General features: G+C 43.3%; 1 protein-coding gene across 1 annotated transcript in view; it reads left to right on the forward strand.

The window, feature by feature from the left end:
• Window positions 1-297: 297 nt before the first annotated feature.
• Serpinb5 (serpin family B member 5) overlaps window positions 298-17,307 on the forward strand; it is a 21,829-nt gene continuing 4,819 nt past the window's right edge. Inside the window, exons 1-5 of the mRNA XM_031379891.1 lie at window positions 298-423; window positions 9,832-10,006; window positions 11,821-11,958; window positions 15,193-15,310; window positions 16,163-16,305. Of these exons, the coding sequence (XP_031235751.1) occupies window positions 9,839-10,006; window positions 11,821-11,958; window positions 15,193-15,310; window positions 16,163-16,305 (567 nt within the window). The 5' untranslated portion in view covers window positions 298-423; window positions 9,832-9,838. The remainder of the gene's footprint in view (window positions 424-9,831; window positions 10,007-11,820; window positions 11,959-15,192; window positions 15,311-16,162; window positions 16,306-17,307) is intronic.

Genomic DNA, 17,307 nt, shown 5'->3' on the forward strand with positions numbered 1-17,307 from the left:
TTTCTTATCACCACCTATTTTGCTCGTGTTTCCTCCCGTTTATTCCTCGGGCACTGCATTAGCAGGTAGGGCTGGTTGTCTTTATTTGCTTATACGTGTATATGCTTGGCTCAGGGCAGAATCCACCAACAGAACCTTCCTGCCCATGCTTGTCACAGGCCACCAGAAGCAGCGCAGACAGCAGCAGCAATTCGGCCTGAATCATGTCTTCCAATCTTGCAGAGGCTGCCAAGAGTCATGAGTAAGAGCTCAGAAGTGGGGTGGTGCGCAGGCTGGGTGGGGCCAGGCTGGGCGGCCCGGGCGTGGCCACAGGTGAGCACTGTTCCCAAGGCCCGGAGAGCACAGCTTTTCACTGCCTCTGAGCTCCTTCAGCCTTTCCCCCCTCCTTGCATCTCATTTCCCTCGGGATATCTGCAATTCAAGGTAAGTAAAGGGAGGTCGCAGGGCTGCTGAGTTCCCTCTCGAGGGCGAGTCATAGAATAGTGAGGGGGTTAGCTCCAAATGTTGAAGAAAGTGGTTGGGTTTTATCAAGGGTAGCTTGGCTTCAGAAAAATGAGCCTCAGTGCCAGCTCCTAAGGTCTTTGTGTGTCCAAAGTGGCTCTGGGGGAACTATCACCACGTAGCCACCTACATTCAGAATGTGAAGAAGGCATAGGACGGGAGGCTTGGCTGATTGTGCTATGGGGGGAACAGCAGTGATTCCTGTGGGAACCAGGATGTACTGGAGATGCCGGTCTTTGAAAGGGTGTGGTACTGAAAGCCTCGGGGAGGTCGAGAAGATGGGAACTGGGGTTTCCTTTCCTAGTGGACGCTGGGAGATTGAAATTCTTGTCATTTTAAGCGTTAGATCAGTGCTCATTGTCTGACAACCCATGTTCTAGACAGAAGTCATCCCTTGTCGCTCCGTTTAGATTCAGCAAACTTTTACTTTTTTATTTATTTATTTATTTTTGTTTTCAGCAAACTTAAAAAATTGTGTGCAACATAAATCTTGAATATTTGAGATGTAATGTTTATTGTCTTTTGCTTATGGGCTGTAATAATAATAATAATAATAGTGATAACAGTAATAATAATAAAATAATAATGATAACAACAATAACAATAAAAACAATGATAACAATAACAGTTTGATGCCATTGTTTAAATTTTTCATACTGAAAACTCCATGTAATACAATAGGTTGTTTCATTTCCCCAATTTGGACCTCAGAACTGGGGGGCCTTGACCAGCTTTTGCTCAGTGGCACAGTTGGCTTGAAGGTGGCGATGACTTAAATGGAAGGAGGCCTTCAGACTGTCCTCATGACACAAGTTCTGAAAACATTTTCTTTTACTTCCCCCTTGTCCCAAGAGGATCTTTAATAATACTGTGTTACATGCCTCAGTCACCTTCAAGTAAGTGCAAGTGTGGATGAGTTCTGATGTGGGTGGAGAGAAAGAAGCCTAGCAGAAAGGGAGTCTAGAAGGTGAGTCAGCGGCATTGTACCGTGCTTCCTCGCGCCTCATAGGGTGCCATTTCAGTCCCTCCGGGTTTGGGGTTGACTTTGGAGCATGCAGTCTCAGCAGCTTGGGCTAGCTAGGTGTGGCCTAGTCTGGTATTGTCTGGCAGTAACTCAGTGGGTCAGCAGCAAAGCTCAGGCTTCAAGGAACCAGGTGCTGCAATGATGGCCGAGACCACATGAGACTATATTTAAAAATCTGGTATCAATTTTTCTCCTCCCAGGGTTAGAAAGTGATCCATAGAGGCTGTGTTCTTTTGCTTTGGGTCGTATGATTGCCCAAGGACCAGTGACGTCAAAGCTCTAAGGGAGATGGGCATGGTGACAGATGCTTGAGATCCCAGCCTCTTTGGAAGCTGAGGCAGGAGAATGGCAAAGTTAAAGGCTCAGCTGGGTGAGGAAAAGAATTCAAATCCAGCCTGGACAACATAGGAAGACTTTTTTTTCAATACAAGGCAGACTAGAAAGGACTGGAGTCATAGTTCCATGGTAGAACACTTGCCTAGTATTCATAAAGCCCCTAGTTCAATCTTCAATTCAACAGTGAAAGAATAAATAAATAAATAAATAGATAAATAAATAGATAAATAAATAGATAAATACCTAAGAGAGGCCTTTGATCATCTCCAGTCTGTACAATGAGGCAAGCTAGGCTATAGACTATCCATACAGCTCTGATGCTGAAAATCAAACTGTTTGAGACAGTATCTTAACTTACTGTGAAGCCCCACAAGCTCACTCTGTAGGACAGGCTGGTCTTGAACTTATAGCCCTCAAGGCAATCTTCCTGTCTCAATCTTCTTGGTTTTGGTATCACAGTATAAGCTATCATGCCTGGCAAATTTCAGTTTTTATGAAATGAAAAACTATGCACTTAGTCCCCTGCCCTGCCTCGGTGTATGAGAGTTCACATGTGTGTGTGTGTATCCGATGAGTGTGGCAGATAGTCTGTAGATAGGATGGCCCTATATCATTTAACTGTGGGCATGCAAGACAGCAGTCATAAACCAGGGCGGTCTCAGGCAAAGTGGAAGGTATAATCACCCTGCCCATGGGGACCTTTATCTCTCCAGACTGACCACTGGCTTGGTGCTTACTACTTGGGAAATCCTTATGTACAGGGCGCGTCACAAGCTATCATACGTTCAGAGAAGTGAGTTTTCCTCCATCTTCCTAATGCCATGTGGTTCCATTCATTCATTTTATTTTTAATGGAAAAAGAATTACAGCATTTCCTCCTCTCTTTCCTTCCCCAGTCCCTCCCAGGAGGCTCCCTCTCAAATCCCTCCCACAACTCTTACTGTCAAATTGATAGCCTCTATTTCTTCAGTTGTACTTGTTACGCGCGCGTGAGAGCATGCGTACACACACACACACACACACACACACACACACACACACTCAGAGACACAAACAAATTTGTGTGGATACAAATATGTTTAAATAGAGCCTGCTGGATATGTTTTGTTGTTTGTGTGTATATGATTTCAAAGCTGACCACTCTGCATTGGACAGCCAATAAAGGGGCTCATCCTTAGAAAGGGCTTCTCCCAGCAGTCAATAGTTCTTTGTCTAGGTATTGAGCCCATCAGAATCTTGCCCTTTCATGTTAATGTGTCCATTGATATTTCCATTGTTCTGGTCCTGCTTATGAGGCTATTTATAGGAAAGGCTCTTTCACAACAGTCTTCCTGGTATTCTGTATCTTACAGTCTTTCTATCCCTTTCCCCCAAATGTTTCCTGAGTCATAGATACAGGAGCTGTGATGCAGATGTTCGTGGGGTCGGGCTTTCCATGATCTGCCAACTTCTATACTGCTCAGTCGTGGGTTTCTGTGTTTTCCTGTCATTTGGATTCCCCCATTTGCAGTAAAGAGAATCTTTTTTGGTGAGGGGGATAATGAGGAGGGGTCTCCAGCTGGTGATGAGAGAGGGGGCTTAATATAGAAGAAAGAGGGACAAGGGACAACAACAGTTATTTAATATGCCTTGAGGAATTATATTATTCTATATTAAAATTATATATAATATGTAAGCATATATACATACATCTATCTATCTGTCTGTCTGTCTATCCGTCTGTCTGTCTATGTATATATCTATCATCTATTGATGAATGAATCATGTACTTATCTTAACCGAAGTTAAGCTACTTGGGATAGAGCCAGGCACAGGATAGTCACGGGGAAGATGTGACAAGAGGGACACATGGCAGCTGAGCACAGGTAACTAGCCACATAGAAAAATTTAGATTACAATAAATGGATTATTTTAGTTATATAATAAGAGAAAAACCTAGCTATATGGCCAAGGTATTTTTAAATATATTTTGATATATTTTTTATTTCTGGGAGCATGGGGCTGGGAGGAAGAACCAATGTAGACTTCTACAGTCACTCCCATGCCTCCAGAAAATACTATGTGAGCTGCCAAGGGAGGGAAGCTGTTAGTCAGTGTTGCTCAGCCATAACGCTTATGAACCATGACAATTACCAGCATGGCAGGGTGTGTGAAATGTGCAGTGGCGCTCACATGTTAGTGGTAACCAACAGCTGTCCAATTGCACCTACGGTCCACTCCACAGGAAGGAAGTCATAACTGGTCATGGAAACAAACATACCCAGCTTCCCAGAGCTGGTGAAGCCATGGACCTTAGTGGAGAATCTACTATCACTACATTGATAGGCCAGCATGATTCTTTACTACATTCTAAACGTTGCCCTTACCTCTGGTGAAGCTATGGACCTTAGTGGAGAGTCTACTATCACTACATTGATAACCAGCATGATTCCTTACTACATTCTAAACGTTGCCCTTACACCCGCAGATTAGTCTGCATTCTCTCTCTACCCCCCACATTCGTCTAAGACCTTATCCTTTCATATTACTCACTTGGATGTCAGTGCTTCTCAGGAGGTGTCCCTGAGATTTCCTCTGGGGCTGCGGTGCCCGTGGTAACTAGTCCACTCTAGAATCACTCTTAGGCCACTAGCTGATAGCTTGCTTACTGGAGGCAGAAGTTACTATGTGTGCACCTTGTTTTTTTTTTTTTTTCACCAATTGCTTTGATTTATGTTTATTTTATATGTATGGGTGCTTTTCCTGCATGTATGTCTATGTACCACATGCACACAGTGTCCACAGATCCTTTCAGGCTGTAGTTACAGATGGTCGTGAGCCACTATGTGGGTGTTGGGAGTCAAACCCGGTTCCTCTGGAAGATCAACCAGGGCTTTTAGCCACTGAGCCATCTCTCCAGCCCCCGCCTTGGGATTCCTAATGCCTACTTCTGCCTTGCTGAGCTAGGTGTTCATGCTAATAGAACTAATGAAAGAAGAAACCCCAGAGGCAGAAAGGAATACCAGAACTCCTTCAAGTAGGAAAACCTTAAGGAGAAAGTCCTGTGTGATTAAAACCAACCAACTAAACAAACAATCGCAAAACCCAAACAAAAGCAATATCCGTCCTCAACACAGAGGGTATCTTATTATCTTTGAAGGAGATCATGTAGGATGCAGGATTTTGGGAACTTGAGAGGTTTGAGAGATAACAAATGCCAGCCAAAGCCCAATTATGAAGAAAGAAGGTGGGGGAGGTGTGGGGAGGCCTGGCTGTGAGCCAGGAGAAATGAATTCTAGGCTTGGCTTTGCCACTCTCACTCCTGTGTGGGTGGCCTGGGAGAATCACCGCATCATCCTCCATTTCACTCATTTGCAAAATGAAGAGGTGGGGCCAGACTAGATCCTGCTGCAAGATCTCGTCCTACTTTAAAAGTTGATTATACAATACCTCAGCAAAGAATGGCAGGAACACATCTCTTGACTTCTAATTCTCATTTTTCTTAGTAATTAAAAAAATTAATTAAAATGCAATCCCATTATTTTCCCCCTCCCTTTCCTCTGCCCAACCCTTCCTAGCCCCCCTACTCCTACCTCTCAAGTTTACAGCCTCTTTTTCTTCTTCTTATTTTCACATAGATTTATAAACACATGAGCATACAAATACAACCTACTGAGTCTACTCAGTGCTGCTTGTAAGTTTATGATTTTAGGGCTGACCAGGTTGGTCCTGGGTAAACAATTAGTGGGGTCATCGCCTAGTCAAAGAACTACAGATTCCTCAGAACTGACTCTGTGTTACGACGTGAGGAGTTACTGACTTTCTTCCTGATAGGATAAAGGTTACTTTAAAACTCCTAAGTGGGCTTGAATGGTACAGTTTTTCTGTTAGAGTAAAATAGAACAATATCTTTAAAAAAAAAAGATTCTTGGATTTTCATGAAAATGAAAGAAGACAACCCCGTGAACAGGTGATAAAATGGAAACAAGCGACCGACCGACTTTTGCATTTTGAAGCTGAGTCGTCAGCCATGGAAGCCCATTCATCTCTGATGTGGCATCTGACAGTTTTAAAATAGAATTTGTTTCTGCACAATGGCCCGTGGAGGAACTTCTCACCCTTTTCTAGGCATTACTGTCAGCGTGTTGAAGCTCTGCTGTAAATTCTTTGCCTTACCACACAGGGGGAGGGGTGCCAGTGGGCTGTGTCCAAGGACCCTCTCAAGCTACTTTGCATGACAGCCGCTTTTCAGTGCTTTCGGGTTACTTGGGACAAATCACAGAGCCACTGATAGGATTTTCCACCTGACATTACGGTTGATTTCTTATTTATTTATTTAATGTATATGACTGTTCTGTCTTCATATACACCAGAAGAGGGAGTCAGATCCCATTACGGATGGTTCTGAGCTATCATGTGGGTGCTGGGAATTGAACTCAGGACTGCTTGCCACCTGTCTAGTTGTTGTGACAAAACACCAGAGGCAAACAAGGATGTGTTTCCTTTGTCTTTCAGTCAGAGGAGATCCAGCCCCTTGTCTCAGGGAAGGAACGGCCGCAGGGACCAGGGACTGGGTGGCTGCTAGCTCTGACTCCACAGTCAGGAAAGAGTGTGATGGCGGTTGTGCTCAGCTTGCTTTCCCTTTCTTATTTGCCCGAGACCCTGGCTCCTCGCACAGGGACATCCATAGTTAGGGTGGTCCTCTACCGTAATTAATTTAATCTTGAAACTACCTCCCAGGCATGCTCAAAGATCTGCTCCCATGGTGATTCTATATTACATAAGTTCACGATGAAGATGAACCATCACACCGTTGCAACACTTTCCACATATAGACACACCCTACCTTTGACATCTCTGGGCTCTATCAGGCAATTGTGCTATAGAGGTACCTCAGATGCTAAGGGCTGCTACCTTTCTCCGTCGCCCAGAAAGATTGTCTGATACAGGAGCCACTTGTCAGGCAGATAAACAGGCTTGGACTTTAAGTGCTGATGCTGCCATGCTGAAGAAGGTGCTCTGTGGAAGGGATGGTCTGGTAGATAGGAACCTGTCAAATGTGCATCAGTTTATAGTTTCCAAGCAAAACATGGGTCCAAAACTGCAAACAAACATGCAAGCACTACTGGCGTGCAGCACTGAGATACTTTGTAATCAGCCTTATTCAAAGCTGAATGAGTCTTTCTGTACAGTCATTTAGGCTAAGTGTATCTCTGCGCATGCTATAACTAATGAATGGCAGAGTGGACATTTCCTTAGGCTTGGGCATGCTTCCTGGATGTAGCATTGACAAACTGCAGGAAACAGAGTTCAGATTTCTCTATTCACTTCATACCAGTTCACACTAATGCTGACTTGTGCTTGTGGTGAGCTAAGAACTGTCAGTGTTACAAATGCTGCTACAGGAAGCCCGAGCTCTTGCTCTGAACGTCTCTCATGTGTATTTCTTAGACTTGGAATGAAGAGTTTCTCATGGCTTCCCTCATGGTGAGCAGATGGCTCAGAACTGTTGCAGTAGTATTTTAATTTGCACAAATTTCCCCATTGTCTGCTGTGACCCAATTTCCTTGCTATCTGCCCCAATGGTCTTGATTCTCTAATGAAAGACACACACACACACACACACACACACACACACACACACAAAGCCTACACTCACCCCTCCGATATTTCTGAATTATTTCTTACTAAATCCTATATTGCATCCCGGGTGCCCTGGGCCCAGGCCTGCCACCCTCCAGGGCCACAATGCCCAAATCTCACATGTTGGCAGTCTCTCTCTCCTCCACTTCTCAGGATCTTTCTGTTTCTCTGTCATGGCATTCCCCTTCCTTTCTCTCCTACTCCTCTTTCTGGAAATCTCAAGTCCAGCCTTTGTCTTCCTGTCTGGCCATTGGCTACCCACAACTTTATTTACCAATTAGAGCCAACTGGGGGCAGGGACCCAGAACATGCAGACGTGCAAATTCCCATGTAATTTGGGAACCCATAATATAAGCATTAAACCAAATCCACAACACAGAACCCTCCACAGACATCCACAGCAGGCGACTCTGCTGATTTCTATGTACTTAACATGAGTCAGCCTCTAGGCTGGGGTGATGGTGCTGTCTCGTATCCCAACCCAGTCAAAAAGAAGGGATAAAACTCGACTTAAAGAAAGTAAAAACGCCCAACCTAACTTTTGGGTATCTTGTGATGTATTTGCAATAGGCATGCTAGCCTGAGGGGCATAAGCAGAAAGAGGGGGTCGGGGTCATGGCTGGTGGTCACCAGCTAGAGAGCAGGTCAGGGAGCATGGCTGGTGGTCACCAGCTAGAGACGGGGTCAGGGAGCATGGCTGGTGGTCACCAGCTGGAGAGGGGGTCAGGGAGAATGGCTGGTGGTCACCAGCTAGAGACGGGGTCAGGGAGCATGGCTGGTGGTCACCAGCTGGAGAGGGGGTCAGGGAGCATGGCTGATGGTCACCAGCTGGAGAAGAGGTCAGGTGCATGGCTGATGGTCACCAGCTAGAGAGCAGGTCAGGGAGCATGGCTGATGGTCACCAGCTGGAGAGGGGGTCAGGGAGTATGGCTGATGGTCACCAGCTGGAGAGGGGGTCAGGGAGCATGGCTGATGGTCACTAGCTAGAGAGGGGGTCAGGGAGCATGGCTGATGGTCACCAGCTAGAGAGGGGGTCAGGGAGCATGGCTGGTGGTCACCAGCTGGAGAGGGGGTCAGGGAGCATGGCTGGTGGTCACCAGCTGGAGACGGGGTCAGGGGTCATGGCTGGTGGTCACCAGCTAGAGAGGAGGTCAGGGAGCATGGCTGGTGGTCACCAGCTGGAGAGGGGGTCAGGGAGCATGGCTGGTGGTCACCAGCTGGAGAGGGGGTCAGGGAGCATGGCTGGTGGTCACCAACTGGAGAGGGGGTCAGGGAGCATGGCTGGTAGTCACCAGCTAGAGAGGGGGTCAGGGAGCATGGCTGATGGTCACCAGCTGGAGAGGGGGTCAGGGAGCATGGCTGGTGGTCACCAGTGGACTCAGCTTGTCCACTCATCTGCTAATAATACACTTTTCAGATTTTGGGTAATATTGTGATCTATTTCAGTTTATTCTGTATTCAGCCCTTTACGGAGAATTCTGAACTTCAATGTGAAGATTAGTTTTTGACATTATTCTCCTGTCTGCATTTGAAATTCCTGTTAAGGTCTAAGGTACAGATTGTAATCCTGTCCATGCACTTGACTCTAATACATCTGCGGGTCCTAACTAAGGAAGCCTTTGATCTTGAGTGGTAAAACTGTCTCTCTGACCTCGGGGTGCACATCCTGTCCAAGATATGTGACCGTTTCCTCTCTTTGAATGTGTACAGGTTATTTTTCTTTCTTTCTTTTTTTTTTTTTGTACATGTCTCTGGATTTTCTTTTCTGTTTTTAGAAAGACACTTATCACATTGGATTTGTCCCTACCTAACTTCAATATGACCCCATTTTAACAAATTAAAAATGCAGAGCCCCTACTTCCAAACAATGTTACGTTATTAGGTGTTAGGAATTAGGAATTCAGTGTATCTTTCTTGAGGACAAAATTATACACTTAATATTAAATAGAACTAAATATTAAATAGAACCACACATAGATGCTACAATTATTTTTTGATATACAAATCACTATTTTGTTGGATTTAACCAAAATAGTATTTGAAATATGTGATTTTAAGTGAACTGTTACTGATGCTATGGGTGGCTGTGGTCACTTACTGAGGAAGTGATGCATGACGGGGCTCCTGATGCTGGCCTTAGTGGCTGAGCAGAGTAAGGTATCATGTGCCTCAAGGCATCTGCCCAGATGTTTCTTCATGGCTGCCTTTCTTTTGGAATTTACCCAAAGTTTCTTCTTGTCTCCTGTCCCCAAATCATTGCTCACTGAAGTAGAATTCTGACTATGGTTGGCAGGATGCAGCTGGGAACACATTTTGCATTGGAAATTAAGTTTTGTGCTTGGTTCTAGGCCCAGGATGGATGCCCTGAGACTGGCAAATTCAGCTTTTGCTGTTGACTTGTTCAAACAACTATGTGAAAAGGAGCCAGAAGGGAACATTCTCTTCTCTCCAATATGTCTCTCTACTTCTCTGTCCCTTGCGCAAGTGGGCGCCAAAGGCGACACGGCCAATGAGATTGGACAGGTAAGCTGCCCGTGCCTTGTTTTGATTTTGAATGGGGATAGTAACTGGAATTCATAATTAGGGCCTAAGAGAAAAAACTATGTGAGTGGAGCTACTCAGGACTGAGAACTGTACCGTTTCCAGGGCTCTTTTAATCTACTCTAAATGTGAACATTCATTTAGGGGTAGCAGAACCTATATTTAGAACAGTTGCCAGATTGGGATGGAGAACATCGGACCTGACAGGTTTTCCATTCACCAGTGGCTGTCAGCAGGTCACGCAACATCCCTTACCTGACATATCTGAAGCTCAATTAAAGTGACTTCTTAAATGCTTCTTAAATTCTTATATCCCTAGTAAATGGGGAAAAGCTGCCCCTTGCCATTTAGAGCACAGAAGCACTGTTCCTCAAACACAATTTATTTAAAACAACAAACATAATATTAAGTTGAAAGCACAATTGCATTCTCTCCTGGAGTATATGCAATCTCAGCAGCAATATCTTAAATGATCTATCTTCATACTAGTGTAGATGAGGAAAATAAATCGCTTGAGATCTCATTTGAGAAGCATGGAGTAAAATTTCCCATGTAAACCCATACATATGAATAGAGATGTTTCAGGGTTTCTTTTGAGCTATGCTTGATTAGCTTTGAAGTTCTGGGGACCTTCAAATGAGATGAGTTCCTTGATTGCTGTTTGAGATGAAGTTTTAGATAGTGAGTGTACTTTCCAATTCCTTTCTACTATTTTCCTTGTGCAGATTGCTGTAAGATTAAAAGGAAAAATAAAACCCCTTTCTTGTCACAAATTCACCAGTACTTAAAATGGAAACACCTGCTTCACCAGTGTCCCTAAAACTATAACTGACACAATGTTGACTGGGTCAGGAGGAGAAATTAGGGGAGGCGGAGAGACTGTGTCAGTCGTGGGGAGAGGAGCTGCACCATTTGAGCGTCTCATCTCCATATACTGTAAATCCAGCTTCCACTTTTCAGGTTTCATCCCTTTTTCTGGAAGGACTGTAGTGGGTGGATGGGGATCCATGCCTTACCCACATGTGAACTGTTTTCTTTTTTCCATCACATCTGGTCTTTTTTGCAATATTATTTTTCTTATTTCTTGAGAACTTAAATATATGTGTACAATGAAACATGATCATATCCATCCCCATTTACCCTTTCTAACTCCTTTCACATCCTCCTTGAACATGGCCTTTTCCCAGCTTCATGTCTTTTTTGTTTCTTCTTATAATCTATTTAGTCCAGTTAGTGGTAAGTGTATGTGTATAGGTGTATGGCCATCCTCTGAGGCATGGGAAAAATACCAATGGCTATATATGCTCTAAATTCTGATTGGAGAAGCCCCTTTTTACAGTGGGCAGCAGTCATGCTGAGATATATAACTGAGAATAAGAGACCAGTGCTCACGTCCTACATGGGACATCTCTTTTGATGTCTTTTGCCCTCACAACGCCAAGGCTCAGGAAATGTGGAAGAGGAGCTAGTTAGAATGTAAGTGATAGAGGGTAGGGGAGAAGTGCAGTAAAATGCAAACCTCTGGACTAGACATGGTTAGGCACATAAACTTCCAGCAGCTATGGTCATCTGCACAAGACCCATATAAGATCGATGCAGCCCAAATCCTGGATTGATGAGGAACTGATCTCTGTGATTCTTCCCTTAGTAAGGACCTACTGATGCATGAATTTGGGGATCCCATTCAGGGCCTCATGCTTGCAGGGCAAGTATTGTGTGTCTGCTCAATTCCCAGGGCAATGTTTTTGTTTTGTTTTGTCTGTTTTTTAATAATGGAATTTTTTTTCTCTTAACAGGTCCTTCATTTTGAGAATGTCAAAGATGTACCCTTTGGGTTTCAAACAGTCACTTCTGATGTTAATAAGCTCAGTTCTTTTTACTCTTTGAAACTAATCAAGCGACTCTACATTGACAAATCTCTGAACCCTTCTACAGTAAGTTGTTTATAGCAGTAGTGTGGGACCTTGTACCAGAAGGGGCATTTTACACTACAGCTACGTTTCCTTTCTAGAGTGACAGCTCTGAAGCAGTCCACTGCAGATGTTGAATGTATGGTGGTGTGTGTGTGTGTGTGTGAAACAACAGTCACTTCTGCTTAGAAAACAGGAGTGTGTCCCGTTTCCACAGCAAGCATTGACAAGTACTACCTCCCCCCTCAGTTCTTTGGAGAAAAGGGATAATGGGAGCTCCAACTATCTAGTAAATGGTCTTCATATGGGGCTCAAGACAATTTGCAATAAGATCTCTCCTTAAAGGAGGAACACATGGCCTGATGATGTCTTAAATTCCCCAATTCAAATTTTAACATGGTCCAGATCTTTTAGAATCAGTAAGAAGATAACCACTACAAATGACCAGTTTTCATCAGATGTGAATCAGTGCTGTTTTCCTAGGCTAATCAAAGACACTTGAACAAAGCTGCTGTCATTATTTAAACCAAGTACTTTCTTGAGGCAGTCGTATGAAGAGCATTGTGGTCTACTCTTGTTAGAGTCCAGAGTATAGTGTAAGACTTTTGAGATCTCTGTTTAAACAAATAAGCAAGATTACTGACACCAGGACCTTCCCATCTCTGCTAATGCAGGGCTGACTCAGCTCTAATTTCCGTGGTTGGAACTCCAAGCTTCTCAATTGCCAAGCCAGAAGTCCCACCATGGCATGACAGTGTTCTGCATTCAGTATTTGTTTTTGTGTAAGATCTCTGGGAATTAAGTTATTAGATACTGTTGTCAGTTTACTCTTAGGGCTCGAGGACACATATGCACAGCTTTTTTTTTTTTTATTCCAGCTGTCACCTGGGAAATTAAAGAAAATTGAGATGTGAGTTTCATCTGGGCATTGAAACATTTTAAAAGCTCCCTGAGTGATACTTAAAGACTGTGTCATTGGCAATGACAGTGGAGGCTCCTGACCTCACTGTCTTTCCAGTGTTTTTAGGTAGTGATGGCTGCCTCAGTCAGTCCAAGGTTGGGGTTCAGTGGACCGGAGCTAAGGTAACTGGCTAAGACTTGTTTCTGCAAAGGAATTCAAGGGCAGACTGAGGTGGCATTCAAGTTATGTTAGCTTGGTTAGACTTCACTCCACAGTTAGAATGATTTCTACCAAACTTAGAGCTTAAGCCTTTCTTCATTTCTTTTCCCATCATTTTCTCTCTCCTCATTCCCCTCACCTCTCTCACCCTTCCCTTCCTCTACTTCTTTTCCCCTTTCTTCCCTTCCCCCCTTCCCCTTGGTCCCCTTTCCTCCCTTCCCCTCTCTCCTCTTCTGTCCCTTTCCTCCTTCCCTCCCCTCCTTTTCTTTTTCTCCCTTCGCATTCCCTTCCTTTCTCTTCCTCACTCTTGTTTTCCTTTGCTCCTCCTACTAGGTAGTGCCTGCACGCATACAAGATATAGTACAAACAAATGTGCTCTGAGGGGTGTCACCCGATTCCTCTAAACCACTTAAGTGTTTGTTGAAATCCCAACTTTGTGGCCTCAGATCTCTTGCATCAGAACCAGTGAGGGTAAGATTTGCATTTTAAATGTGAGTTAGAGTTAGACATACTGATGTGCTCTTTACAGCCCTATGTTTCACACTTCAATGGGCACATGAAACTCCTGGAAATCCTACTAAAATCCCCAGACTAAGTAAGTCTAGAGGCTTAAGAGTTCATTCTAACAAGACCTTAAGTCATGCCTGATCCCTGATCTTTGGATCTTATTTGAGAGCCAGAACCCTAAAGAATATCACTTATTTAGTGATGATAAAGGTTTTCTGTTCATTGTTTTATTTTCTGTTTTACACACATACACATACACACACACACACACACACACACACACACACACACACACTGTTCATTATTTGTTCTTGTTGCTGTGATAAAATACCACCTGTCTTAGTCAGGGTTTCTATTCCTGCATAAACATCATGACCAAGATGCAAGTTGGAAAGGAAAGGGTTTATTGGGCTTACTTCCACATGGCTGTTCATCACCAAAGGAAGTCAGGACTGGAACTCAAGCAGGTCAGGAAGCAGGAGCTGATGCAGAGGCCATGGAGGGATGTTCCTTACTAGCTTGCTTACCCTGGCTTGCTCAGCCTTCTCTCTTCTAGAACCCAAGACTTACAGCCCAGGGATGGCACCAACCACAAGGGGCCCTACCCCCTTGATCACTAATTGAGAAAATGCCCCACAGCTGGATCTCATGGAGGCACTTCCCCAACTGAAGCTCCCTTCTCTGTGATAACTCCAGCCTGTGTCAAGTTGGCACACAAAACCAGCCAGTACACCACCCAAAACCAACGTAATGGAATATTAAGCTATTTCTTTTGGCTCCAGGTTTCACAGGGTTCAGTCCATGACTGTTTGTTGCCATTTGCTGGGGCAGATATATCAGTAGGAACATATAGCAGAAGACCGCTGTCCACAGTACAAAGGGCCAAGAAGTAGAGAATGATGGGAAATCAACAGAGATAATATTGTCTTCAAGGCTCCCAGTGACCTATTTCCTTCAGTTAGGCCCTATTTTCCAAAGGTTATAGAAAGTCTCAAAATGGTGCCAGAAGCTGAGAACTAAGTTAAACCTTAAGCATCAGAGGCACGTTTTAGATTGAAACCACAGCTATATATTTATATTATGTATATACTAACATAGATGAATATTTTTTAAATAATGGAGAGATTCATATTCATATATATATATATATATATATATATATATATATTGGTTTTTTCGAGACAGGGTTTCTCTGTATAGTCCTGGCTGTCCTGGAACTCACTCTGTAGACCAGGCTGGCCTCAAACTCAGAAATCCGCCTGCCTCTGCCTCCCAAGTGCTGGGATTAAAGGCATGCACCACCATCGCCTGGCTTCTAAATATATATTTAATAATATAGTGTTTCTCTTGTTTTACACAAAGCTGATATCCAAATATCCAATTAATAATTTAGTAATTGATATGTCTTATAATTGAAGAACTAAAACATCTAACACAAGCAAAATACTTATTTCTATACAATACTTCAGATAGTATGACCAATTTTGAAAATATGTATAGTAATAGTCATTTAAGGAAACCATTTCTTAGCACACGGTTTCCTTGTGCTAAGTATGGTACTGCATTAGCTCCATTTACATTTGCAAAAAGCTGTCTGAGTTTGTGAATTGGATCGTTTTTTCTTTTTTTAGGAATTTATCAGTTCTACCAAAAGACCATATGCAAAAGAATTGGAAACTGTTGACTTCAAAGATAAACTGGAAGAAACGAAAGGTCAAATTAACAGCTCCGTTAAGGAGCTCACAGATGGCAAGTACCATTTAATGCTCTGCTGGCCCTCCCTGCTTATGAATCCTTGCTTTAAGTTTAGAAATATTGAACATCTGGAAGCTTCCTTAGATTTTTTAGTACACAAACTAAATTCTTTGCTCATCAAGCCATGCCAACAACTTGGGTTTCCAGGCATTTCTTGTATCATCACATTACTTGGCAAATTATTGTGGTGCATTGTTTTCTATGGGCTTTGCCTTGCTCTCTGACAAGCTGCCACATGCCTACATGCCCTGGTAGAGGCCCAGCTGTTCCTTTTATATTATGAGCTTTGGCAAATGATGAAGGCAGGTTTTAAAGTCTGGAGATGGAAAAGATGATCCTTGAATCTACTTCCAACTAAAAATTCTTATAACTTTATCAAAAATCGGAAAAAGGACAAAAGGCCTTAGGCGAATGTAAATGTAGAACAAAGCTAAACCTAGTATCATAGTGGAAGTTTGTCCTGAGTTCTCCACTGCTCAGGCTGTGCTGAGTTCTAGCCTCCATCCCTGCTTCTTGCGGAGCCTTCTCAGCCCCTTCTCTGCCCTTACTTACCCCTGATCCCCCACTGCCCCATTAAAAGTTCCAGTCAATTGTTTTCCCTGCCAGGAAAGAATTGGAATGAAGATGGCTTGGGTTGCAATCAGTGTCTAAATATCCTTTCCTAGAGAAGTATTTACAGTGTTTGTACAGGGGATGGGGGGAGTCTGTCGGGAATAGAAAGTAATTATGAAGGACTGGCAGTCACTGCTGGTTATGGAGGGATCCACTGCTGGAGTGAAAAAACATCCAACAGCCAGTAACCTAGATGAATAACTGCTATATGTGGTTTTCTGGAACCGTTTGCAGGCCACTTTGAGGACATTTTGTCAGAGAACAGTATAAGTGACCAGACCAAAATCCTTGTGGTTAACGCTGCCTACTTTGTTGGAAAGTGGATGAAGAAATTTCCGGAATCAGAAACAAAAGAATGTCCATTCAGAATCAGCAAGGTATGTGCAGTGTGAATCAGGGAGCAGAGTCCAAAGTTCCCGCAGTAGAGCAGGGTACAGGAATGAATCTCCATGTAGAAATGAATATGAGCAGAAATCAAAGGAGGGACAAGGAAAGGAAGTGGACAAAGAAAACTGGATTTGTCAGGAAGTCTTGGCCACTTAGGACTTCCTGACTCAGTAACTGCACTTTGATCTCTCTCTTTTTTACTTACCTGGCAACAAAACACGTGGTTTAATATTTATCCCCCTCATGCATCTCCCTCCCTTTTGTAGTACCCAGCCTAGCTCAAAGTATTTATAATATGGTTGACTATGAAGAAAAAAAAAGTATGGCTTTATTCACCTACATTTCTGGGAATAATTATAGAAAGAATTAGAAACCTGTTTTTCAGGGCTATCTCATTTATACTATTGACATGGATGTATTAAAACTAATATTCTTAAGTAAAGAAGCTCTTTTTTAAAAAAATAAATTAAACCAAAGAACCAAGACTGGAAAAGTCTTGAGAGAAACTAGGGAAGCTCAGGGATCCGTATGTAATGTGGTCTTCTTTGGTGAGGTGGGATTTGTGTGAATGCTCAGACCTGGGCCAGCATGATTTCCTCTGCAGGTGAAGGCAAACTCTCATGGCTTGTGCTTGCTCCCCAAACTCCACGTAGTAGAAAAAGAGAAATGACTCTTGCAAGTTGTTCTGACTTATAGAAGTCTTTCGCAATGGTGCTTGCATACATGTGCACACTCTCACAGGCACGAATCAATGTAATAAAAAAAATAACAAAAGAACTCAGGCCCAAAGAAATTAGCCCTTCAGCTGCAATATTCAGGGTATCTTGTTTTGTAGATATTATGCAACAGTTTTCAGTGTTGTATTTCTCCCTATCATCATCTAAAAATAAATGAATTCTCATCATCTTCTTCTGCTCCATAACCCTCTCAGAGCCTCTCCCTCCCTCCCTACCCAACCTCATGATGTTCTCTCTCTGCCAAAAAACAAAAAA

This window comes from Mastomys coucha, unplaced genomic scaffold (assembly GCF_008632895.1).
Source record: "Mastomys coucha isolate ucsf_1 unplaced genomic scaffold, UCSF_Mcou_1 pScaffold1, whole genome shotgun sequence".
Classification (NCBI taxonomy): domain Eukaryota; kingdom Metazoa; phylum Chordata; class Mammalia; order Rodentia; family Muridae; genus Mastomys; species Mastomys coucha.